At 50.0% G+C, this 24,778-nt stretch overlaps 1 protein-coding gene across 1 annotated transcript in view; it reads left to right on the top strand.

Moving 5' to 3' along the window:
• NDUFB11 (NADH:ubiquinone oxidoreductase subunit B11) overlaps positions 1–24,325 on the top strand; it is a 70,923-nt gene extending 46,598 nt beyond the window's left edge. The window contains exon 3 of the mRNA XM_048491636.1: positions 24,149–24,325. Coding sequence (XP_048347593.1) covers positions 24,149–24,278 — 130 coding nt within the window. The 3' untranslated portion in view covers positions 24,279–24,325. The remainder of the gene's footprint in view (positions 1–24,148) is intronic.
• The last annotated feature ends 453 nt before the right edge of the window (positions 24,326–24,778 follow it).

The following is a 24,778-nucleotide window of genomic DNA, read 5'->3' as shown; positions in this document are numbered from 1 at the left end:
CAACTCTGCTATACGCAGATGACATAGTTCTGGTCTTACTCACAAGGAATGGTTTAAAGAGACTTTTATATAGCCTGGGCGAGTACTGTAGAGAGGAGGCCCTCACTATAAATTATTCTAAAACCAAGGTAATGATGTTCAAGAAAAGACCAGAAAAATATAGATGGAGCATCTATAATATTCCTGTGGAGCAATGCAGTCATTTTAAATATTTAGGTGTAACATTCAGTCCCTCATTAAATTGGAATGCCCATATAGCAGTAATTAAATCTGCAGCTCAAAAATCTATCGGAGCAATTCTGAGATTCTATCATACAATAAGCAGTCATTTAGTTGATCCAGCTCTAAAAAAATGGAAAACTAGGGTTAGATCTATGCTACCAGCGGCTCTTCTCAGGACAGAACTCGGCTTGCCTTCTATTAAAGCCTGTATTCTCAACTGGCAATGTTGGAATTTTTTAAAAATATCTCCTTAAAGTCTACTTCATTTGGTAATCAAAGTTTGCAGATTCTATTAAAGTATTCTAAGTTACACGATACTTTTAAAAATAATATCTTGCACAGTTTTACTGTCCCAGATGAATTAATGCTCTTGCCAAATACTAATCTCGGCCTATGGGACTGGATCTTTAGAGAGGAAGAAGAGGAAGAAGAAGAGGAAGAGGAAGAAGAAGAGGAAGAAGAAGAGGAAGAAGAAGAGGAGTAGTACTTTGGATTTATATCCCCCCTTTCTCTCCTGCAGGGTTTACAATCTCCTTGCCCTTCCCCCCTCACAACAAACACCCTGTGAGGTAGGTGGGGCTGAGAGAGCTCCGAGAAGCTGTGACTAGCCCAAGGTCACCCAGCTGGCGTGTGTGGGAGTGCACAGGCTAATCTGAATTCCCCAGATAAGCCTCCACAGGTCAGGCAGCAGAGTGGGGAATCAAACCCGGTTCCTCCAGATTAGATACATGAGCTCTTAACCTCCTACGCCATAATTCCATGGATAGAGATACAATTCTGCAGTCCAAGTGTTCTCCATGGTATAGCCTGATTTTAAAAGACCATTACAGAGCCTCTTATCTTGTTGGCATAACCCAATATAATATCAAAAAGGCTCTGACGGCGTTATGCTTTCAGTCAATGCCAACAAAGTATCTAGAAGGCAGATATGCTCAAACACCACTGGAGCAGTGAATCTATATTTGCAGGCGTGGAGTAGAGGATCTACCTCACTATGTGCTGAACTGCCCCCTTGTATGACGAGCCTAGGGCCAAGTTCCTTCTCAGCTTTATATCCATGCCCCAGATATATTCTGATGCAGATAAAATATACCTTCTTCTCTCAGATTTGGATCCTTATATATCCTATAGGGTTGGCCTTTTTGCATTGGCAAAGATTCGATCTAAGACTACTATATGGAAGGAAATAGTATGATCAAAATTTGCACAAGATATACTATATTCTAGCTCAGAGGGTGAATTGAGAGGGATTGTTTTCTTAGTTGGCAAAACTTTTATTGTATATTATGTTAATTTATATGTTTTGATATTGCAATGGCCTATGGCTCTACAATAAAGCCTTGTGGTACACTGCTTGCATAGCCACAAGACCTGTGGAGGTGGTGTGCCGGGGTGGGTGGGTGGGTGGGTTTGATCAGCCAGGTTGTCAAAGCCTCCTCTTTCCTACCCAGAGAGGTGCAGAAACCAAGTTTACTGCATTTGATAGGCATCAAATCCAAGTTTACTGTATTTGATAGGCATCAAAATCCAAGTTTACTGCATTTGATAGGCAGATCTGCCACCCAAGGGAATGGCATGCTCTGCCCTGTGCACCTTCTTTTACCATTCCCAAATGGACAACAAGCATCATCCTGGAGAAAAACTGCTCTGCGGAGGTGCCACAACAGCACAGACCATGAATCCCACTGTTGGGATTTAGTCAGGAGGGCTGCAAAGCTCTTGCAGAATTTGCAGCCTTTCATACCTAGTTGCTTACAATCCTCTGCAGGCTTTTGTGGGCTTAACTGATCAAAAAGGGATTTGCATGCTCCTTCCGGTGGGCATTGTGTTCTTGAGTGACCTAGAATTCCCGTCTGTTAATCCTTACATTTTTGACTCTATAACCATTGGGACTCGGGGGGGAGGCGGGGGGGGGTGTCTGGCGAGGCTTGTCGTTGCCCCAGATGGCACAAGCAAGCTTTTGCATGTGGACTTTGGGCTTTGAACCTCAGCTGCCCAAATATGCGAGCAAGGCTGGTAGGGTCTGTTTGCCTGGCTGTTCTTTTAATGGGAACCATGTTGGGTTTCAGACCCGAATTGAGAGCCTTTCAAGGTGCAAGAAGGCAAATGGGAATACAAGATAAACCAAAGATTTGGGAGGGATGTGTGTGTGTCGAACCATAGACATCTTACCCTGGGCCATGCCACAGACTAGCAGGCGGCGAGGTCACTCCTCCGAAGCTAGACAGCAAAGTGCCTCAAAAAACAACTTCCTAGAAGTGGTTTTCAGTTTTGTTTTGCTTTGCAATGGGACTGTTGCTTGCAATTGCTTTTCCCATGCATAAGTTTTCTTTGCTTCTCTGCAAATCAGGCTTGGAGTGTTGCACGACTAAAGGAGGAGAGTATAAGGTGACCTCATCCATCCTAAAGCCCCCATTGCTGCAGAGGTAGTTTCCTCTGCCCCCTTATGTATTGTCTGATACAATCCTTGACTGTAAATGTCCTTCCGGATTAGGGGCAGTGCCATTAATTCAGTCTTTTATTATTTTCTTTACTCTGCATACCTTCTCCGCCTTTGTTAGAGTGAAGCACAAAGAGTCACTAACTTGGCCCCTCTTCGTATCTGTGGCCCAGGAGTTCAGCCTGGCTACTGGGGAATCAGGATTCCTTCTTTGGTAGCCATAATTTTTAGGATAAGGGTACTTCAGGCAGCCATATTCCAGGAGGAAGGGAGATGTGAGGAAATGCTTTCCTCGTCCTTTAGGGCCACAGATAGAGGAAGAAAAAACAATGAGCCAACATGTTCTAGTGGTTAAGAGTACTGGACTCTAATCTGGAGAACCAGGTTTGATTCCCCATTCTCCCACATAAGTGGTGGACTTATCTGGTGAACTGGATTGGTTTCTCTGCTCCTACACATGAAGCCTCCCGGGTGACCTTCGCCAGTCACAGTTCATTCAGAATTCTTTCAGCCCCACCTACCTCACAAGATGTCTGTGTTGAGGAGAGGAAGAGAAAGGAGTCTGTAAGCCGCTTTGAGACTCCTTATAGTATAAATCCAAACTGTTCTTCTTCATTGACTAAGATAGTGATCTAGGGTTACTCACCCCACAACACCAGACCTCAAGCCCTTTGTAGGCTTCAGTCTGACTTCTGGATTAGAGACAGTTAACCATAGTTTTCTTTGGAAACCAGTAAACTCAAGTAGAAACCAATAAACTCAAGGAGCAGCAGTGGCGTAGGAGGTTAAGAGCTCGTGTATCTAATCTGGAGGAACCGGGTTTGATTCCCAGCTCGGCCACCTGAGCTGTGGAGGCTTATCTGGGGAATTCAGATTAGCCTGTACACTCCCACACACGCCAGCTGGGTGACCTTGGGCTAGTCACAGCTTCTCGGAGCTCTCTCAGCCCCACCTACTTCACAGGGTGTTTGATTGTGAGGGGGGAAGGGCAAGGAGATTGTAAGCCCCTTTGAGTCTCCTGCAGGAAAGAAAGGGGGGGATATAAATCCAAACTCCTCCTCTTCTGCTTCTTCTGCGGCTTCTTCTTCTTCTGCTTCTTCTGCTGCTGCTGCTGCTTCTTCTTCTTCTTCTTCCTTCTTCTTCCTTCTTCTTCCTTCTTCTTCCTTCTTCTTCTTCTTCTTCTTCTTCTTCTTCTTCTTCTTCTTCTTCTTCTTCTTCTTCTTCTTCTTCTTCTTCTTCTTCTTCTTCTTCTTCTTCTTCTTCTTGCTCCCTTTACCTAAACAAGTCAGGGTAGATGATGGACAGCATTAGACTTCCTGTGCCTGCTCCTTCCACCACTACCCCACCCCATGTTTGGTGTGTCGCCCCTCGAGCACTGTCCGCAAATTACCCAGAAACCCTATTCTGGGGGTGTTCCTAGTTTGTACAGCCTCTGCCCCATAGCAGGACAAATTCCATGCTGCTCTCCCAAAACCCAGCTGTTCCAGATGCGATGACAGTGCATGAGCTGTGGAGAGAGGAGTCAGGAATATCACTGCTAATTGGCTGCCTATGCAGAACAAAGCAAAGGGATGCCCCTAGCTATGATCATGCCCATGACCCCAAGTGTCCTGCCCCTACATTACCAAGGCAGCAGATGACCTTGGCGGGAGCAATGGGAGCTCCCAGCTTGTGATGGCTCTTGGCCTCTGAGTTTATTTATATCATGCTGGGGGTTCAGGGCGGCTCACTGTCAGGACCACGGCCGTTCAGAGGCAAGGGTGACTCGGGCTTTAATTGCTCTTTGGATGAATAGTTAAACTTATCAGTGCAGACTGACCTTGTCACTTCGAGGAGTCCACGGGTAATGGGAGGGGCAGCATTCAGTAAGTGTTTTCAAGGACGCTAACATCTCATAGCACTCTCCTGTCCTTCCTGGGGGGAGGTGTCTTCTGCATGGAGCCTGCTGGTTTGTGGCTACCAATCTTGATCCTCCTACCAATCTTTATGGCTACCAATCTTGATCCTCCTACCAATCTTTATGGCTACCAATCTTGATCCTCTTTGATCTGAGATTGCAAATGCCTTAACAGTCCGGGTGCTCGGGAGCAATAGCCGCAGAAGGCCATTGCTTTCACATCCTGCATGTGAGCTCCCAATGGCACCTGGTGGGCCACTGCAAGTAGCAGAGAGCTGGACTAGATGGACTCTGGTCTGATCCAGCTGGCTTGATCTTATGTTCTTTTGTTTAGGATGTATCTTAAGTTTTTCAGCATATCGGATGAGCGCATCCTTTCTGCTTGGTATGGCTGATGCAGATGCGACACTCCCAAGGTCTTAACTTTCAAGGGTTCAAGACTGCACGCTCCTTTTCCATCTGGGTGATTTGGTTAAGAGCAGTGGACTGTAATCTGGAGAACCGGGTTTGATTCCCCACTCCTTCACATGAGCAGCAGACTCTTATCTATGAACTGGATTTGTTTTTCCACTCCTACGCATGAAGCCAGCTGAGTGACCTAGGGCTAGCCACAGTTCTCTCCCAACTCTCTCAGCCCCACCTATTTCACAAGGTGTCTATTTGCAGGGATAGGAGTTTGTGAGCCGCCTTGGGTCTCCTTACAGGGGAGAAAGGCGAGGTATAAATCCAAACTCTTCTTCTTCTTCTTCCTCCCTGGCTGGGGTTGCCAGCCTCCACTTGGGGCCGGGAGATCTCCCGGAATTAGGACTAATCTCCAGATTAGGCATCTGCAGCCTGCAGCTCTCCAGATGTTCATGGACTACAATTCCCATGGGAATTGATGATGGGAATTGTAGTCCATGAAGATCTGGTGAGCCACAGGTTGCAGACCCCTGCTCCAGACAGTGGGGCACGTGCAAGAGGACACCAAGCAGAGTTCTGCCTCTGAGTGGGATCTGTCTGTCAGTGAGAGGCTCAGCCGCTTTCAATAGTGGGGTACCCCAATTCCCCAGATAAGCCTCCACAGTTCAAGCAGCAGAGCGGGGAATCAAACCCAGTTCCTCCCGATTAGAATGCACCTGCTCTTAACCACTACGCCACTGCTGAGGACATTAAACCACTGAGGACATTAAACGTCATTACCACCAATTCTGATATCATGCTAGACTAGGGTTAAGGTGGCTTGGAAAGGAGAGAATATGAAGCGGTCCCATGGTCTTCTCCAGCGTTCTTCACTGCGGCCATGGAATCAGGAGTGCTATGAACACACCAGCCCGTAGTCGACCCCCTAACAATAAAATTTGAAGAGAAATTGGATCTGTTAAGATCCAGCTTTTCAAACAGGAATTTTGCTTTGAGCATACAGTTGCAAACCACGCGCTTCTTTTGACAATTCTGGTTTATACGGAAAGAAGGCAAGGGGGGATAGGAACGGATGGCGCTGTGTATGTGTTTATGCATATATGTGCATGGCACAAGCAGAAGAATATCACCCAGCCCCCATGACACTCTGTTCAGCCTTTACCAGGCGGGTGTCCTTCTCTTCACACATTTTCCTCTGTGACCCGAGGGCTATGAAAATGCATTCTCTCTCTCTCTCTGTCTCTCTCTCGTTCTGCCTTTCCTGCTCGTTCTTTTTAAAGGAAGACGGGTTTTTTTCTCCAGACTCCAAATGGGGATGAATAATGAACTCTCCGTTTCGTGGTAGATCTGAGAGTACAGGCAGCCTTGCTTACGGGGTGGGGGCAGGTAGAAAAAGTGTACAGAGACATCTCGACAGTCTGGCCAAAATACCCGGCTGTGTCAAAACAGGGGCAGGCCACCGGCCTTCTCCCTACCCCCCCCCCCTTTTGTCCTATGTTTACAGACAGAGCATTTCTCTGCACAAAGCATCTAGCACCCCACGCGCGCGCACACACACACACACACACACACACTCCATGAGCCCAAAGGGCAGCATTGTTTTGTGAAGCTTATGGAAGGACTCGTTTTTAGAACAAGTCGACTCATTGGGGAAAAGCGGGGGGGGGGGGGGGGAAGACCATGAGTTGTGGAAATTCATTGCAGTTTAGAGCTGCCGAGGGTTATTTTTGGGGTGCGCCAGCTGGTGCTAGGTGTATGTGGCGTGTATATATAGCCGATAGGATATAGATAGACCGAGGCCCATTGCTGAGAACCGTGCTGTTTTGGCTGGCAGGGAGGAGGCAGGTTACAGCTTGGCTTTTCCACTGCTGACGCACACAGAGCCTTCTGATCGGGAGCGGCTTGCGCAGCTCCTGTTCCCGTCCGTTCGGAGCCTGCGATGGATCCCGCGGAGGTGCGTCGCTAATGAAGGAGACTTTGCCGCCTCCTTTTTTTGGGCCAGGAAAAAAAAACCCAGGAGCCCTCGCCTGGCCAGGTGTGAGCGTCTCATCTTGCAGACCTTGGTTCTCACCTGGAGCAAAGGCCATAGATAGAAAAAGTGCAGAGAAGGGCAACGAGGATGATTGAGGGACTGGAGCACCTTCCTTATGAGGAGAGGCTGCAGCGTTTGGGACTCTTTAGTTTGGAAAGGGGACGTCTGAGGGGGGATATGATTGAAGTCTATAAAATTATGCATGGGGTAGAAAATGTTGACAGAGAGAAATTGTTCTCTCTTTCTCACAATACTAGAACCAGGGGGCATACATTGAAAATGCTGGGGGGAAGAATAAGGACTAATAAAAGGAAACACTTCTTCACGCATTGTGTGATTGGTGTTTGGAATATGATGCCACATATCCTCTTTGATCTGAGATTGCAAATGCCTTAACAGTCCAGGTGCTCGGGAGCAACAGCCGCAGAAGGCCATTGCTTTCACATCCTGCATGTGAGCTCCCAAAGGTACCTGGTGGGCCACTGCGAGTAGCAGAGAGCTGGACTAGATGGACTCTGGTCTGATCCAGCTGGCTTGTTCTTATGTTCCCACTCTTTAACCTTTCCTCCTGTATGTTACATGGGAGCAGAGACTTGTGAATGAGTTGAGAGGCAGACTGTGTTTATGAGGAGGTGAGAGCTGTGGATGATCACGAGAGCTTCCAGCCATCCGTGGACCGGGACGTATTCCAGTCATTCATACTTCACAAGGGCAGAAAGCTTGAGTCTGGGTGCTGAATTCTGTGCTTGAGAATCTCTTATCTTTTTGTATTGTCGAAGGCTTTCACGGCTGGATTCAACGGGTTGGTGTGGGTTTTCCGGGCTGTGGTCTGGTAGATCTTGGTGTATCACAGAGAGAAGTCTGTTACACACTGTGTCCACTACACCAAGCTGGAAAAGGAGCAGGAGTGTCACCTCTGCACCAGCCTTACCAAGCAGAAAGAATGCGCTCACCCAATAACCTGAAAAGCTTAAGATACATTCTGTGTGTGTTGCTGGACACAGTGTGTAACAGACCTCTCTCTGTGGTACACCTCTGAAGATGCCAGCCACAGATGCAGGCGAAACGTTAGGAACAAGATCCACCAGACCATGACCACCCAGCCCGGAAAACCTACAACAACCTCTTGGCTTTTTCTTTTTAGAAAATCCAAGTTTCTAGACCAGTGGTTCTCAACCTTCCTAATGCCGCGACCCTTTAATACAGTTCCTCATGTTGTGGTGACCCCCAACCCTAACATTTATCCATTTTACAGATGGACAACACTGATGCAGAGAGTCTTAGACGACCCCTGTGAAAAGGTCATTCGACCCCCAAAGGGGTTGTGACCCACAGGTTGAGACCCGCTGTTCTAGACCAGTGGTGGCAAACCTTTGGCACTCCAGATGTTATGGACTACAATTCCCATCAGCCCCTGCCAGCATGGTCAATTGGCCATGCTGGAAGGCGCTGATGGGAATTATAGTCCATAACATCTGGAGTGCCAAAGGTTCGCCACCACGGTTCTATACCATAAGACCATGATAAAAATAGACTTTGAGGCGGGTTTGCTCAAGATGGAGAAAACAGGCTTGAAGGTGTCTCTGCTCTCAGAAATCTTGGACACCTGAGTGGGAGACCGTAGGCTTCTCAGCAGGCAGAGGAATGGGATTTGGGTGTCCTGCATAGCTCCTTCGACTTCTGTCCTTCAGTGGATTCCAAGAGCGGGATGTGTTACATAGAGTAAGTGATCACAGGTTGCCGAATTGATCTTTTCTCTCTGCACGGTTTGGGCGACCTTGATGCAGAACTCAGATGCATATAGATCATAGGTGTCAAACTTGTGGCCCTCCAGATGTTATGGACTACAGCATTATGCTGGCAGGGGATGATGGGAAGTGTAGTCCATAACATCTGGAGGGCCACAAGTTTGACACCTGTGATATAGATCTTCCATGAGCTCAAGCACGTGGCAACAGAATGGTGGTACTGATCCTGCACAGTTGAATTGACTCTGACGGGCGGGGAGTGGCTCAGAGATAGAGCATCTGTTGGCTTTGCAAGCCAAAAGTGCCGGGTTCAAACCCTGGTATCTCCACTTAAAAAGATGTGGCAGTGGATAGTGGGAAAGATTGAGTCTGAGCCTGAGTCCCTAGACAGCTGCTGCCAGCCAGAGTAGGGAGTAGCAACCTTAATGGAGCAAAGGTCTGACTCAACATAAAGCAGCTTTTGCCTGTTCTTGTCTGCCTTTTTCTCATTTTGGTTGAACCAGGGGTCTGCAACCCACGGCTCTGGAGCCACATGTGGCTCTTTCAGCCTTATACTGCGGCTCCGCATGGCCTGGAGGTCGGAGGGTAACGTGGGCATGTCCCTCTAGCCCTTCCGTGCAGAGCCGCCTCTCCGGCTCGGTAGGTCTTTGGGGCCGTGGAAAACAGGTCCAAGTGGCTCTTTGGGTGGTAAAGGTTGCCGACCCCTGACCTACATCGTGTACAATTTCAGCCATCTCTTCATTTTTCTTACTGTCTCCTGCTACCCAGTTTCCTGTTCTTGAACCTACCACACACCATGTGTCCTTTCTTCCATGGGACTCCCCTCCTTTTAAAAGAGCCTTTCTTGAACCCCGCTTCCTCCCGATCCCTGACTGTCCCTGCTCCCTTTTTCCCAGTCCCTAACTCACTCCCAGTCTCTGTGCGTAGCGTCCATGTCACTTTCTGCCTTCATCTAAGCGGCCAGCATGCAGGTATCGAGGCAGACTGTATTCCATGTCCGCTTTTGTCTCCTTTCAACCATATGGAATGACTGCACTCTCTGGGGGTTGTTGCCCACCACAAAACTGCCCAATGAGCAGAGCTGGGAGAGGCAGGGCTGGGAGTTCCTTGGCACACGCCCCGACTTTCCCACTCCATCTTTGTCACCAGCACGCGAAGTGGTGGTGTGAATTAGTGGCATCTGTAGGGAAAGAACAGTGGGAGGCCCGGCTGTTGTTTCCTCTGAGTGTCTGTTTTGTTTCATTTTTTTCTTCCTTAGCTTTTCCCAACTGAGAGCGTGAGTTGGTTGTGGGGGAAACACAGCATGTGGGGGGGGGGGGCAAAGCACCCTGTTCTTGCTAGCTGTTTCTTCCCGGTGAACACCCTCCCGCCCATTGCCACTTTGGTGGTGCAGGGCAGCATTTCTGTTGTGCGATCATGTCAACCCAGCCCAAGTCGCTGCAAGTCACAGCCTAGAAATCTGCAGCCGGATTCTGTCACTGTTGTCGGTTCCAGGGAGCCAAGGAAAGGGCACATGCTGTGTCAAATCTGGCTTTTTGAAGCACAGTCTCTCCGTTCATTGCTGGTGGAGTTGGTCGGCAGGCATGCTGAGCACTCTGCCTTTAAGAACATAAGAACAAGCCAGCTGGATCAGACCAGAGTCCATCTAGTCCAGCTCTCTGCTACTCGCAGTGGCCCACCAGGTGCCATTGGGAGCTCACATGCAGGATGTGAAAGCAATGGCCTTCTGCGGCTGTTGCTCCCGAGCACCTGGACTGTTAAGGCATTTGCAATCTGAGATCAAGGAGGATCATGATTGGTAGCCATAGATTGACTTCTCCTCCATAAATCTGTCCAAGCCCCTTTTAAAGCTATCCAGGTTAGTGGCCATCACCACCTCCTGTGGCAGCATATTCCAAACACCAATCACGCGTTGCATGAAAAACTGTTTCCTTTTCTTAGTCCTAATTCTTCCCCCCAGCATTTTCAATGGATGCCCCCTGGTTCTAGTATTGTGAGAAAGAGAGAAAAATTTATCTCTTTATCAGAGCACAAGATAGTAGAAAAATTTCTCCCTTTATCAGAGCACAAGATAGGAGTAGAACAGAAAGACCGATAAAACACACACAGAGACATGAATCTGTGTTATGCTGAACCAGCCCCTGGGTCCAGCAAGGTCAGAATTGCCGACTCAAACGGAGGTCTTCTCACAACCGCCTCCAGTCTGGTCATTTTGACTGATGATGTCGGCGATCGAATCGGGGACCTTCCGTATGCCATGCGGATGCTCTGCGACTGAGGCACAGCTTTGGCAGACAGAGAGCAGCTGATAGAGATGCAGAAGAATCTTTGGTCCCTCAGGATGGACAGGGACAGTGGCGTACTGCCCACCAGACGATGTGGGGTCACGTGTCCCCAGGCAGTCACGTGGGGGTGGGAAATTACCCCTGTCCTGCGCCCTGGGCGGGGTCCCCGTCGGGGCCCCTGTTGCCAACCCACCTTCCCCTGCCCAGATGCTGGAACTTCCGGCCTCACTCCCGTTCTCCGGGGAGTGGACTAAGTGGGACAGCCGCTTTAGCCACAGATGGCCCCGGCTGCCCACAGCTGACCCAGTGCCTGCAGAAAGCTAGGGAGGGAGAGTAGGGAAGCCCCCCTGCTAGCCTCTGGACGGCTGCCTTCTCCTCCCCTCTCAGTTCCTGCCTCCTCTGGCCGTCCACAGTCTACCCTCCACTCCAAGACCTTCGCCCCTTCCGTCCTCCCCTCTCCTCCACTTAGACTTCCCCACTGTCATCTTCCTCCCTGCCTCTCCACGCCCTTTCCTCCTCCTTCCGCCACACACACACGCTCTCCCTCCTTCTCGACCTCCTCCCCCGCCTTCCCATGCTTCTGCCCTTTTATCTCCTCCCCAGCCTTCTGCGGGGCTAAAAACCCCGCCCCCACGCTCCCTTCCACCTCCCGTACTCGGCCCCACAGGACTCAGCTGGTCTTGTTTGTCCGGCCCGGCCCCTCTGCTGTCACCGCGGCGACGGGACCTTTCGACACTTCGTTCCTCTGACGAAGGAACGGCGCGTCTCTCCCCGCAGCCGGGGCTTCCGCCCGTTACCCCGGCCGGGAAGAGAGCGGGGCACTGCTCCAGCCTCCCGTCAACACAGCGACGAGACTCCCCTCGTGCCGTGGGGCGCTCTAGTCTCTCGGTGACGCGGCAACGGGCCTCCCCTCTCATCGTGGTGTCCCGAGTCACAGGGGAAGCGCCAGCTGGCCGTGGGGTAGGGAGCAAGTCCGGGGAGGGAGTGGGGGCTACCCCTGCTCTCGGACAGCCCCCCACACGGCCACACCCCTCTGTGTGGTGGGAGAGGCGGTAGCAGCTGCAAGGCTGCTCGGGCTGTGAGGGGAAAAGGCCGTGAGGGGAAAAGGCTTCCCTGTGGCGGAGTCTCCTTCCGGCCAGTCAACTGGAGAGCCCCCGATCCACGGGACCCCTGCACACACTCCCATCGCCTTGGCCGGGCCCGAATGCGGGACGATGGGGTGGGCCAGGCGCAGCCGCCCCCTCCCCCCCCCCGGCTCTTTTGTGCCTCCCGCTTTGGCCCGGAGCAGTCCAGTCACAGAACCTGGGGTGCAGCCTAGTAAGAGGCCTGTGGCAGCCATCGGTTGAGCGAAAGAGGCTGCAGGCCTCAACCCTCCCTTCCTGAGAGAAAGGCAGGGCATACATTTTCTTCTTTCTTTGAGAGCCAGTGTGGTATAGTGGTAAGAGCAGTGGACTCTAATCTGGAGAACCAGGTTTGATTCCCCACTCCCCCATATAAGCAGTTGACTCTTATCTGGTGAACCAAATTTTTTTCCTCCATTCCAGCTGGGTGGCTTTGGGCTAGTCACAGTCCTCTCAGAATTCTCACAGCCACGCCTTCCTTACATCTGTTGTGCGGAGAAGGGAAATGAGTTTGTAGGCATCCTTGAATCTCCTTACAGGAGAAAAAGGGGGTATAAATCCAAACTCTTCTTATTTCTTTGAGAAGTAGTGTGGTAGAATGGTTAAGAGCGGTGCACTCTAATCTGGAGAACTGGGTTCCACATGAGCAGCAGACTCTTCTCCCTTGCACCGGGTTTGTTTCCCCACTCCTCCATTCCAGCTGGGTGATCTTGGGCTAGTCATAGTCCTCTTGGAACTCGCCCAGCTCCACCTACCTCACCAGGTGTCTGTTGTGGGGAGAGGAGAGCCCATTTGAGTCTCTTTACAGGAGAGAAAGGCAGGGCATAAATCCAAACTCTACTTCGTTTTTGGCTACTTCCTGAACCCTTATTTGGAATCAGATCCTCGGTCCATCAAAGTCAGCCTTGTCTACCCAGACGGGCAGACGGCTCTCCAGAGATGCCAAGGATCGAACCTGGGTCCTTCCGCATGCTAAGCAGCTGCTCTATCGCCAAACCACTACTGGAAGCTATAAAATACCTAGATGGCCAAAAACAGTGGTTCTCAAGGAGAGAACAGGGAGCAGCAGTGGCGTAGGAGGTTAAGAGCTCATGTATCTAATCTGGAGAAACCGGGTTTGATTCCCAGCTCTGCCGCCTGAGCTGTGGAGGCTTATCTGGGGAATTCAGATTAGCCTGTGCACTCCCACACATGCCAGCTGGGTGACCTTGGGCTAGTCACAGCTTCTCGGAGCTCTCTCAGCCCCACCTACCTCACAGGGTGTTTGTTGTGAGGGGGGAAGGGCAAGGAGATTGCAAGCCCCTTTGAGTCTCCTGCAGGAGAGAAAGGGGGGATATAAATCCAAACTCTTCTTAACCTGTGGGTCGAACAACCCTTCCACAGTGGTCGCCTAAGACTCTCTGCATCAGTGTTCCCCATCTGTACAATGGATAAATGTTAGGGTTGGGGGTCACCACAACATGAGGAACTGTATTAAAGGGTCACGGCGTTAGGAAGGCTGAGATCCGCTGGCCAAAAAGAAACCTCTTGTGGTTGCAGTTCTGTGGGACACCATCTTTGCGTTCGCTCTGGCCGTTCTTGAGCATCGCTCTCAGGGTGCCTCTCAGAAGGCCACGGGACCAAACAACGCGATTGCTTCATGTCCTCATTTTCTTCGGGAAGCATCGGTGAACTGGTTTCCTGAAGGCGCTGGGGCAGAGAGAGGAGCCTGGCTTGCCGCCACGCTTCCCGCTGCGCGGGAGTGGCCCTTTGGGGAAAGGCTGGGCTCAGTCTCTCCTCCTGCGGGGCATCAGAGCACTAGACATAACTCTTCTCTAATTGATGGGGGTTCTCATTAAGGAGGTCTTTGGGGAGCCGCTAATGAACTCTGCTGGAGCAGCGGGAGCCGCTGATTGCCGGAGTTACGGAAACGAGGGAAGGGGCCGGGCCCTCGGGGAGTTGGACTGGCAGCGTTTTAGTCGCCGAGGACGGGACAGGATGAATGCTTGTTGGAGCAAGTACAGTTGGGGGGAGGGGGGGGAGGATGAATGCGCACTGGAACAAGGTTACCTGCTGTTTGAATGCCCTGGTTATTTAATAGGTGACGGTGAAATTGCCTGGCACATCTTTGAGAAAGGCCAGTGAGGAACAGCAGGCTAAGAGTGGCACCGTAAGAACATAAGAACATAAGAACAAGTCAGCTGGATCAGACCAGAGTCCATCTAGTCCAGCTCTCTGCTACTCGCAGTGGCCCACCAGGTGCCTTTGGGAGCTCACATGCAGGATGTGAAAGCAAGGGCCTTCTGCAGCTGTTGCTCCCGATCACCTGGTCTGTTAAGGCATTTGCAATCTCAGATCAAAGAGGATCAAGATTGGTAGCCATAAATCGACTTCTCCTCCATAAATCTGTCCAAGCCCCTTTTAAAGCTATCCAGGTTAGTGGCCATCACCACCTCCTGTGGCAGCATATTCCAAACACCAATCACACAATGCGTGAAGAAGTGTTTCCTTTTATTAGTCCTAATTCTTCCCCCCAGCATTTTCAATGGATGCCCCCTGGTTCTAGTATTATGAGAAAAGAGAGAAAAATTTCTCTCTGTCAACATTTTCTACCCCATGCATAATTGTATAGACTTCAATCATATCCCCCCTCAGACGTCTCCTCTCCAAACTAAAGAGTTCCAAACGCTGCAGCCTCTCCTCATAAGGAAGGTGCTCCAGTCTCTCAATCATCCTCGTTGCCCTTCTCCACTTTTTCTATCTCTTCAATATCCTTTTTGAGATGTGGCGACCAGAACTGAACACCTGGGAGATCCAGGTTTGAGTCCCCACTTTTACAAAGCCGCTCAGCCGGTCTCTCTTTGTCACCATTATCTCTTCCCCGCCGGGAGCGGAGTAGCTAATCCCACTCCCAAGTCAAGGAGAGTTAAAAACCTGTTGGAATCCTGTTAAAAACTAATTAAAACAACATTTAAAATGAAAAACTCACGTTACAGTGTCTGTTATCCTCAAATCAAACTCCTTTTTTTAAAAAAATTAGTAGTTTTGGCCAATTTAAACCTAAAAAGGCAGTGAAAACCAGCTGGGCTCTGCCCTTTAAACAGTAAAACTTTAAAAATGTATTGTCGAAGGCTTTCACGGCCGGAATTACTTGGGTGCTGTGTGGTTTCCGGGCTGTATGGCCATGTTCTAGCAGAACACTGCTAGAACACGGCCATACAGCCCGGAAACCACACAGCACCCGAAACTTTAAAACATTTTAAATAATAAAAGAAGGGGTAGCTAAAAGGGTATGCTAAACATTTTTTAAAAAAAACTAAGTGGAGTAGAAAAAGAGTCTGAAATTTATCTTAAAATGTGGAGGTGCTCAACAGATAACGACTGCTCCGCTCGGTTGTCGGAACCGGACGCCGAATCCCCACTAGTGCCAGGGAGCTCATTGGGAGGCATTGGGCCAATCACACACGCTCAACCTAACCTACCTCACAGGGTTGCTGTGAAAATAAAATGGTGGACAGGAGAGTTTGGATTTATACCCTGCCTTTCGCCAGATTAGAGTCCACCACTCTGAACCACTACACAGTACCACCTAAGAAAGAAGAAAAAGAGTTTGGATTTATACCCTGCCTTTCTCTTCTGTAAAGAGACTCAAGGCAGTTTACAAATTCTTTTCCCTTCCTCTCTCAACAGACGCCTTGTGAGGCAGGTGGGGCTGAGAGAGTCACAGAAGCGTGACCAGCCCAAAGTTCCCCAGTACGTTTCATGTGTAGGAGCAGGGAAACAAATCCGATCCCCCAGATTAGAGTACATTGCTCAGGCGGAAGAGTGGGGAATCAAACCTCCAGATTAGAGTCCACCCGCTCTTAACCACTACGCAGCTCTTTCTTTGGGTCCCCACTGGAGAGAAAGGAGAGGTACAAAGGAAGTTAACAACATCTTTATCTCTGCAGTGTCCCCATGAGGGCAGGTGACTTTTCCTGTTTTATAAATGCGGGAACTGAGGCAGAGGGTGAGCCGACCTGGCCAAGGATTCCTTGTGATCTGTAGCCATGGTTGGGATACCTAGTAAAAAGGGGCGATTGGCCATACTGATCCCCACAAAACCCCCACTGATCCCCACAACATGGAGCTGATCCACTTGGCGCATAGTTGAGGGCAGGACTCCCTTCCACTTTCCCCTCCCCCATAAGTCTTCTTCCCTGGGTAATATGACTTGGACCACATATTAGTTAAGGGGTTGAAGATCTGTTTGCATTATTCCATCCATGGCTGCTTTTGGCACCTTCAGATTTTAAATTGCACCTTACCCGTAATTTCAGATAATTAATTTGAAGATAATTAATTATGGGTAAATTACGGAGCAGCAGTGGCGTAGTGGTTAAGAGCAGGTGCATTCTAATCTGGAGGATCCGGGTTTGATTCCCCACTCTGCCAACTGAGCTGTGGAGGCTGGGAATTCAGATTAGCCTGTGCACTCCCACACACGCCAGCTGGGTGACCTTGGGCTAGTTCTTCTGAGCGCTCTCAGCCTCACCTACCTCACAGGGAGTTTGTTGTGAGGGGGAAAGGATTTCGTAAGCCCTTTTGAGTCTCCTACAGGAGAGAAAGGGGGAATATAAATCCAAACTTCTCTTCTTCTTATCATCTGGAATTTGGAATGTGTATATTTGTTGTGTGGAAAGCTACTCTGAGCTCAGTACAGTAGGGGAGAGTAGGATAAAAATCAAGTAAATAAAGCAATAAAACCTATGTGATACCTTTTTATTCGGGCCTATTCGATCAACACAAATCATTATGCAAGCTTCCAGGCTTACCAGAACTCTTCCTCTGGCGTGACGTTACAAAATGTAAAGGGGGAGGGGGAGCAGGGTTTTTTTCTCCAAGTGACGGGTCCGTAAGATGCTCTGGAAAAAAACCTGCTGTTCCCTCCACCGTCTTTTTAAATTTTGTCTCATCTGCTCCAAAGAAGAGTTCTGATGATGTTGAAATCTTGCGTGTTTTGTGTTAACTTGGGTTTGTCCTAATCGAAGGTAGTGCATGGATTTCATTCTTTTGAGATAAAGACAAACCCTTGGTGGTATTAGATCTTGGGTCAGTGGACCTCATCCTCTTTTTCTTTTCTTTTTTAAGTTCGCCCCCACCACCTGTTTCTCTGACTGTGGGGCAGCATTGCCCGTCTCTAATCGGTATCTTCTAAGGTTCCTAATTCCTCAAGGCGCATCATCTCAGGATCGCTTCACCATTCGAGGATCAAGTTACCTGCATGGTTTTTTCCTAAGGTGCACTAGACTGCAAAGAGTATTCTTTTTGGAGTGTTGTGGGGTATCCGGGCTGTTGGAGTGTTGTGGGGTATCCTGACATTTTGCCTGCATCTGTTGGAGTGTTGTGGGGTATCCTGACATTTTGCCTGCATCTGTGGCTGGCATCTTCAGAGGATCTGATGGTTTAGTAAAGCAAAGCAAGTGGAGTATATATACCTGTGGAATGTCCAGGGTGATAGAAAGAACCATTTGCACTGGTTAACAAGTGTAAAGGGTGCACTTGTTCACCAGTGCAAATGGTTCTTTCTATCACCCTGGGCATTCCACAGGTATATATGCTCCACTTTGCTTTACTAAACCATCAGATCCTCTGAAGATGCAGGCAAAACGTCAGGAGAAAATGCTACTGGAACACGGCCATACAGCCCAGAAACCCCACAACACTCCAGAGATTCCGGCCGTGAAAGCCTTCAACAGTGTTCTTTTTAGTTGATCTCTGCTTTGTAAGTGTCTCATAACTTGTTCTCTCAGCCTCCGGAAGACTCGGGCTATTTGTAACAACCCCCGCCCCCTTTTCCGTCCATCACTGCCAGTGTGTATCCCTTGTGGTGATGGGGAGGGGGGTGTCACCTCCTTGGCTTTTCTTCTAAGCCTGGGTCTCTCCCCCCCCCCCCCCATTGCTGCAATCCCATTTATCAACCAGATGAAAGCTTGCTGTTAGCCTGTTTATATTCCACTGAATGAGCTGGCGAGGTGGATCACATCCTCTTTGGTGGAGGCAAGTGTGGGAACGGCAAAGGAGAAGGGTGTGAAAAATTACACTTCCCCTGGGGACTGGTGTCTGTCTTGCTCATGAGTGTAGCAATACAGTAGAAAGCGATGTGTGGAGAACTCTTTGATTTGCTCAAGTAGCTGGTAGGATTCTGTCGTGGGAGGGAGGCGTATCCGCTAAGGAATGGCCCAGTACTGGAAAGGGAGGAAAGAGGGAAAGGGTGACAAAAAACCCCGAATTGATAGTTCTTATCCTACCTTCTGCTTCGAAACAGCGATCTCTCTTGGAGCATTGCAAAATAGTTTTTTCCCCATCTTCCAAAAGCCAAAGGTCTACCCTGCCGTCTCTCTGTCTCCGTGGGGCTGCATTAGGCGCAAGAACTAGGGCAGAGAAAGTGGTGAAGGTGTGCATGACATTGCTTTCATGCCTGAAGGATTCAAACACATGCTCCAGGGGCAGTACCTGAGATTCAGCATCTTTGGAGGGAGAAAGAACCAGTGTCTTGTCCTCGGAGTGGCAGGAAAAAATCGCTGTCTCCTTGCAGTTGTTTTGTGTCAAACTCGCGGCCCTCCAGATGTTCGTGAACTACAATTCCCATCAGTCCCTCCCAACATGAGCATTGGCTATACTGGCAAGGGCTGATGGGAATTGTAGTTCATGAACATCTGGAGGGCCGCAAGTTTGACACCTGTGATCTACAGCATTAGATAGTGATGACACCTTATCTGTGCTGTAGAGATATACAGCATTTTCAAGCTTTGTTTTGTTTGAATTATATTTATTATACTTAGCTTTTATTGTTTCTATCGCTGCTTTTAAAGGTTTTTAGCTTTCTTATGGTTGTACTATGTTTATATGTTGTGCACCGCCCAGAGCCCCTGGGGATAGGGCGGTATAAAAGTCTAAAGAATAAACAAACAAACAAACAAATAAATAAATGTAAACATTTTGGCAACCATTAATATGCTGTTCTCCGTCTAATGACAAGCGCATTAAAAGCGAGAGACTTCTTGAAGTCAGAAACGTGACGCTACGTTGTTTGGGCTGCGCGACAATGCGGAAGTCAAATATTTAAAATCCCATCCCCCCAGCAGATTAGCCGTCCTTCTTCCATCTTGCACAATGTTCAGAGCCTTTTGTGAGCTTTCTGCTCTGCCAGGGACTCCTTCCAACAGTTCCTCTTCTCATAACTAAACAGTAGGCTGAAGAGGGCCTAATTATTCTATTTCCGTGTGCAAATTCTCCAGCTGCTGAGTTTAGGTTTCGTCAAGCAGAGTTTTCATCCCTGCTTCCCAGTCCACAATGCTGTGCGCAAGCAATCTCTCACCAGGAATGCCGGGGCCCAGCTAGCTTGAAAATCTAACTCCCTAGTGTGGCGTGGATGTTTATTTATTAACTTCATTCATACCTTCTTTTCTCCCTGGTGGTGAAAACAGCAGCAGCTGCTACAGAGCCAGCCAAGCCAAGCCCTGCTGGCAGACACCTAGCAGTTACCTTGCAGGCTAGTTCTTTCCAGATGGCCACACCTCGACCTCGTGTGTGTCCTTTTCCCCCAAAGTCCGACCCGCTACAATTGGGCTGTCACACCGCCAGGGCTTAGATCAGTGGGTTTCAAACGACAGCGTGGACCACCAGTGCTCCCGGCTTCCTCAGGGGAGGGCGCAACACAGCTGGAGGGAGACACAGAGTTCCTGGGAGAGAGAAGAGCCAGAGGCAAAGCCGGGGGCCGCTTTCCTCCCAGGCGCATGAGCTGAGCATTGCAGCCGCCAAAGCTGCCGTGCTAACGCTGTGAGACGGCTGCCTAATATGACTCACGTTCACCCATTTCTGTATTTTATTAATGAGTTTAATTCATTGGTATGTGGCGCTCTTGATTTTTTTTTACCAACAATTTGAACCCTTCTCCCCCCCTTTTTTGCAGTAATCTTTGACTATATGATATATAACATTGACGGTGAACCTTTTTGAGATCGAGGGCCCAAATTGCAACTCAAACCCCACTTATTTATCACAAAGTGCCAGCGCAGCAATTTAACCTGAATGCTGATGTTTAAGTTTAGAAAAAACCGGTTGGCTCCCTCTTCCTCCACCCCACCCGTTCGAGCAGGGGCCAGCCTGCTGTAGCCTCCAGCAAGTCCCACACGCACCATTCTGTGCCTCTCTAGCATCTCTGCCTCCTCTGCCCCCCCCCCCTTGTGCAGCAGCCACCCAGATCACAGGCACCAGGCCCGCCAGCTGAGTCCTCCCTGCTCACTGTGGTGCGTGCAAGTCGTGCTCAGTGGCCCAGGCCTAGATGTGTGTGTGTGTGGGGGGGGTGATTGTCCACCCCCATATGATGAACTCTGTGTACGCGTGCCCACAGAGAGGGCTCCGAATGCCACCTCTGGCACCCGTGCCATAGGTTCGCCATCACTGATATATAACAATAAAGTGTGATTGATCGAACAACACATGCCACAGAGCAGCAGGTAGCCCACGGATTTTCGTCTTCCCCTTCTTGCCTGTTTCCTCAGCTGGCTGGTTTTAAGAGGGGACCTCTTCTAAAGGCAGGGGGAGCAGAAGGGACCCAATTTAGCACTATGCACCCCTGCAAGAGCACTCGTGGGATGGTGCGTGAGGATATTGTATGTTTCCTTGCCCGAGAGAGGAAATTTATAGAAGGGACCTCCCGTTCAAAGTCTGAGAAATGCTGGCTTACTCATACCAGCAGAAGAGGGGAGCACGGCCTTCTCGTTCCCAGGCCTTCTCGTTCAAAGAGCCCCCTTTCCCCTCCCCCATGTTAAAACTCACCTCACTTCATGCTGCCCCTTTGAAGAGATGGAAATACCAGCAGGGAAGGGGGGGGGTGCGGCGGGGTTTTTGCAATCTAGGCCAGGCCCTGTGGATGCTCTCTGAACCACCAAACCAGCCGGCTGCCTGACTCTTTAGAATTTTTAAGCTAGATTTATGGATATATAAAACCATGGCTCAAATCAGCCACTTTTGCATTTCTGGCTCCCTCCTTTGCCCGAAGCATTTGCGGAGCCTCCAGCCCAAGCTCGCATCTGTTCTAGCTGTGGCTGGATGTCGATTAGACTGGACCGGACTGGACCCTGGTCGCTTAGAGAACGAACTCGAAACCTCTTCCCGTGAAGCTGTTCCACTGTCGCTATGGGAATCCCCGACGAGAGCCCCCACCCCCACCCCCAAACTGGAAGCAGAATGGAGCCGGGCGAAAAAGCCGTGGCTGCGTGTCTCGCTGCTGCTGGCGATGGGCTGGTGACTCCTTAACGAAGCACTAATTAAGGCAAGCAACTTGGCACTTCATCTCAGCGCTCTGTAATTAATGCGGGAGCTCTGATTGGGTTCGCGCTCCGACTCCCTCTGCCGAGGGTACGTCAAGCCAGTGGCAGGAAGCAGCTGGGGTGTTTTCTTTGCCAGCGCCGCTGTGATGTGAAGCTAGGGGGTGCTGCGTTGGGCAGAGCGGTGTAGGAAGGAAATGGGTTTCTGCATGATAGAGGTTTGTTCTGTGCAGGTAGGGATGCCAACCTCCAAGTGGAATCTGAAGATCCCTGGAGTTACAGACTACAGAGATCATTTCCCCTGGAAGTAATAGGTGCTTTAGAGGGTAGATTTACGGTAGAAATGGGTAAATTTAGAGGGTAAATTTAGAGCAGTAGTGGCGTAGGAGGTTAAGACCTCGTGTATCTAATCTGGAGGAACCGGGTTTGATTCCCAGCTCTGCCGCCTGAACTGTGGAGGCTTATCTGGGGAATTCAGATTAGCCTGTACACTCCCACACACGCCAGCTGGGTGACCTTGGCCTAGTCACAGCTTCTCGGAGCTCTCTCAGCCCCACCTACCTCACAGGGTGTTTGTTGTGGGGGGGGGGGAGGGAAAGGAGATTGTCAGCCCCTTTGAGTCTCCGTACAAGAGAGAAAGCGGGGATATAAATCCAAACTCTTCTTCTTCTTCTAGATTTTATGGCAGGCCACCCCACTGAGGTCCCTGTCTTCCCCAGGCGCCACCTACAAATCTCCAGGAGTTTCTCAACTGGCAACCCTATCCTCTGTGCCACATTTTCTCTCCAGTAGTGATTCCAGGGTGCCTGTTCTGGTTTCAGGTTAGGAAGATCTCAATTCTGTGTGAAGCTCAGTGCCCGGCACAGAATCTGGATTCTGTGTTTTAGAGTTTCTGTCGTAGCAGTTTAGATCTTTGTGCCCCACGTTTCTTCCCAGTAGGGACCCAGAACGGCTAACGCCGTTGTTTTCCTTTCCTCTGCTTTATCCTCACAACGGCCCTGTGCAGTAGGCTAGCTAAGAGTGAGATTGGGGCTGGCTCAAGATCAGGCTTCAGTGGCAGTCAGGATTGTCAATGTGCCTTTCTTTGATCCAATTCCACCTCTTTACCACTACCCCCCACAGGCTAAGAAGAAGAAGAAGAGTTTGGATTTATATCCCCCCCTTCTCTCCTGCAGGAGACTCAAAGGGGCTTACAATCTCCTCTCCCTTCCCCCCTCACAACAAACACCCTGTGAGGTGGGTGAGGCTGAGAGAGCTCCAAAGAACTGTGACTAGCCCAAGGTCACCCAGCTGGCGTGTGTGGGAGTGCACAGGCTAATCTGAATTCCTCAGAAGGAAAGCAAATCCCTGTTTCATCTTGCATTTCTGTCACCCTCCATATTGGTGACAGAATGCTGGACTCCAGAATGCTGGAGTGCGGGGATGTCCAGTTCTGGCCCTCCAGATGTTCTTGGACTATGATTCCCATCCGTCCCTACCAGCTGGACAGTAGTCTGTGAACATCTGGAGGGCCAGAATGGACACCCCTGGTGTAGTAGATAAGAACATTAGAACTAGCCTGCTGGATCAGACCAGAGTCCATCTAGTCCAGCACTCTGCTGCTCGCAGTGGCCCACCAGGTGCCTTTGGGAGCTCACGTGCAGGATGTGAAAGCAAGGGCCTTCTGATACAAGTGGAAGATTAGAACCCAGGGCAGCCAGGTTCAAATCCTCATTTCTACCGTAAATTCTTGCTGGGCGACCTTGGACCCATCACAGCCTCTCAGCCTGGCCTCCCTCAAAAGGCTGTTGTGAGAACATGGAGATGTTCTATCACTGCTCTGAGTCCCAACTGGCTAGAACAGGGGTCTGCAACCTGTGGCTCTCCAGATGTTCATGGACTACAATTCCCATCAGCCCCTGCCAGCATGGCCAATTGGTTGCAGATTGCAGACCCCTGGGCTTGAAAAATTAGGATGTAAATAGAGAAATGCAAATGCACACCTGTTATTTTTGCCACTGCACCTTTCCTTAGCAAAAGATCTGGCAGGATGCAGTGGCTATGATATCAGGCTAGGATCTGGAAAACCCAGGCTCAAATCCCTGCTCTGCCGATGAGAATGGCTGGGTCACCTTGGGCCAGTCACACCCTGTCAACCTTGACCCGGGCAAGCATTTGGATGAGAGACCTCCAAGGAATATCAGCGGTGATGCGGAGGAAGGCAATGGCAAACCACATCCCAGCGTCACTTGCCTTGAAGACCCTACGGGTCGCCATTCATTAGCTGTGACTTGACAGCACTTTACACACACACGCGCCCTTTTCCTTTCTCAAGGAAATCTGGAGTCTGCAAGACGTAGACCTCTCCCCGAGAAGAAATATCTGGTTCAAGCTCAATCGTTCGTCTTGGAGCCAGTGACTGAAAAAGAGCACATTTGGAAAGGTTGCTTTCCTTGGGGAGAAATCTGAGTTTTCCGTTTGGCACTCTGGCCTAGATTTCCAGTAGCTTGCGTCAAAAAAAGTAATAATAATTGCCGGGCTCTGGCCTGCCTCCTCGCTCATCTCGCCTTTCTTCAGCCTGCTCCGTGCCTGTCCTTTCTGACTACTTTGTGGCACGAGCCAGGGCCTGTTTGCGCCGATGTCCTTGTTCTCTGTATTTTTAGGGCAGCAGTGCTGACGTTTTCCAACTGCTCATTCTGTTTTCTTGTCTCTCTCTTCTTCCTCTACAGGCTGCAGGAATGGGCTCGGCGGGAAGCCGAACAAAAGATAAAGGAGCGAGAGGCACGCGGGCTGCCCCTCATAGACGCCGACTACTATGACCGCAGCAAGATTGTGCTACCCCCAGAGGATGAGAACTGAGCTGCTTGTGTTTGTACACTGAGAATAAACCTTCCACATTGTCTGCCCCTTGCTGCCCCCTTCTTTCTGTTCGGGCCTTAGGAGAAACCGGAAAAGAGAAACTGCCTGGAAGGAACGTAATTCTACATTTGGGGAGAGGGGGATCTGCGCTACCCCCAACCCGGGCCATCGCATTTCCCACATTCTTGCTTCCACAGTAGCTGCTCATGCCCCAGTTGCTGTGTTTAGATTATAATTGCGCTCGCACAGTGTCGAAAGGGGAGCATGGCAATCCACGCCAGGACACATTTAGCCGCCGCCCGCAGCCAGGAGAGAACTTGCAGGCTCTCAATTGAGGAACAATTCCTTTTCCTCTTGCACCCGTAGCGTTGAACTGGATTAAAGGCTTCAGGGGCGGGGCTTGCGGGCTTTTGCTCCTGGGGAGGGTCTGGGAGGCGTAGGCTTCTCGAACGTTTGTCACATTTGTCAGTGCCCTCAAGTCACCTCCGACTTCCAGCACC

Source organism: Sphaerodactylus townsendi, linkage group LG03 (genome assembly GCF_021028975.2).
Source record: "Sphaerodactylus townsendi isolate TG3544 linkage group LG03, MPM_Stown_v2.3, whole genome shotgun sequence".
NCBI classification, from domain to species: domain Eukaryota; kingdom Metazoa; phylum Chordata; class Lepidosauria; order Squamata; family Sphaerodactylidae; genus Sphaerodactylus; species Sphaerodactylus townsendi.
The sequence above is the reverse complement of the archived record's forward strand: the minus strand, read 5'-3'. Positions and strand labels throughout refer to the sequence as shown.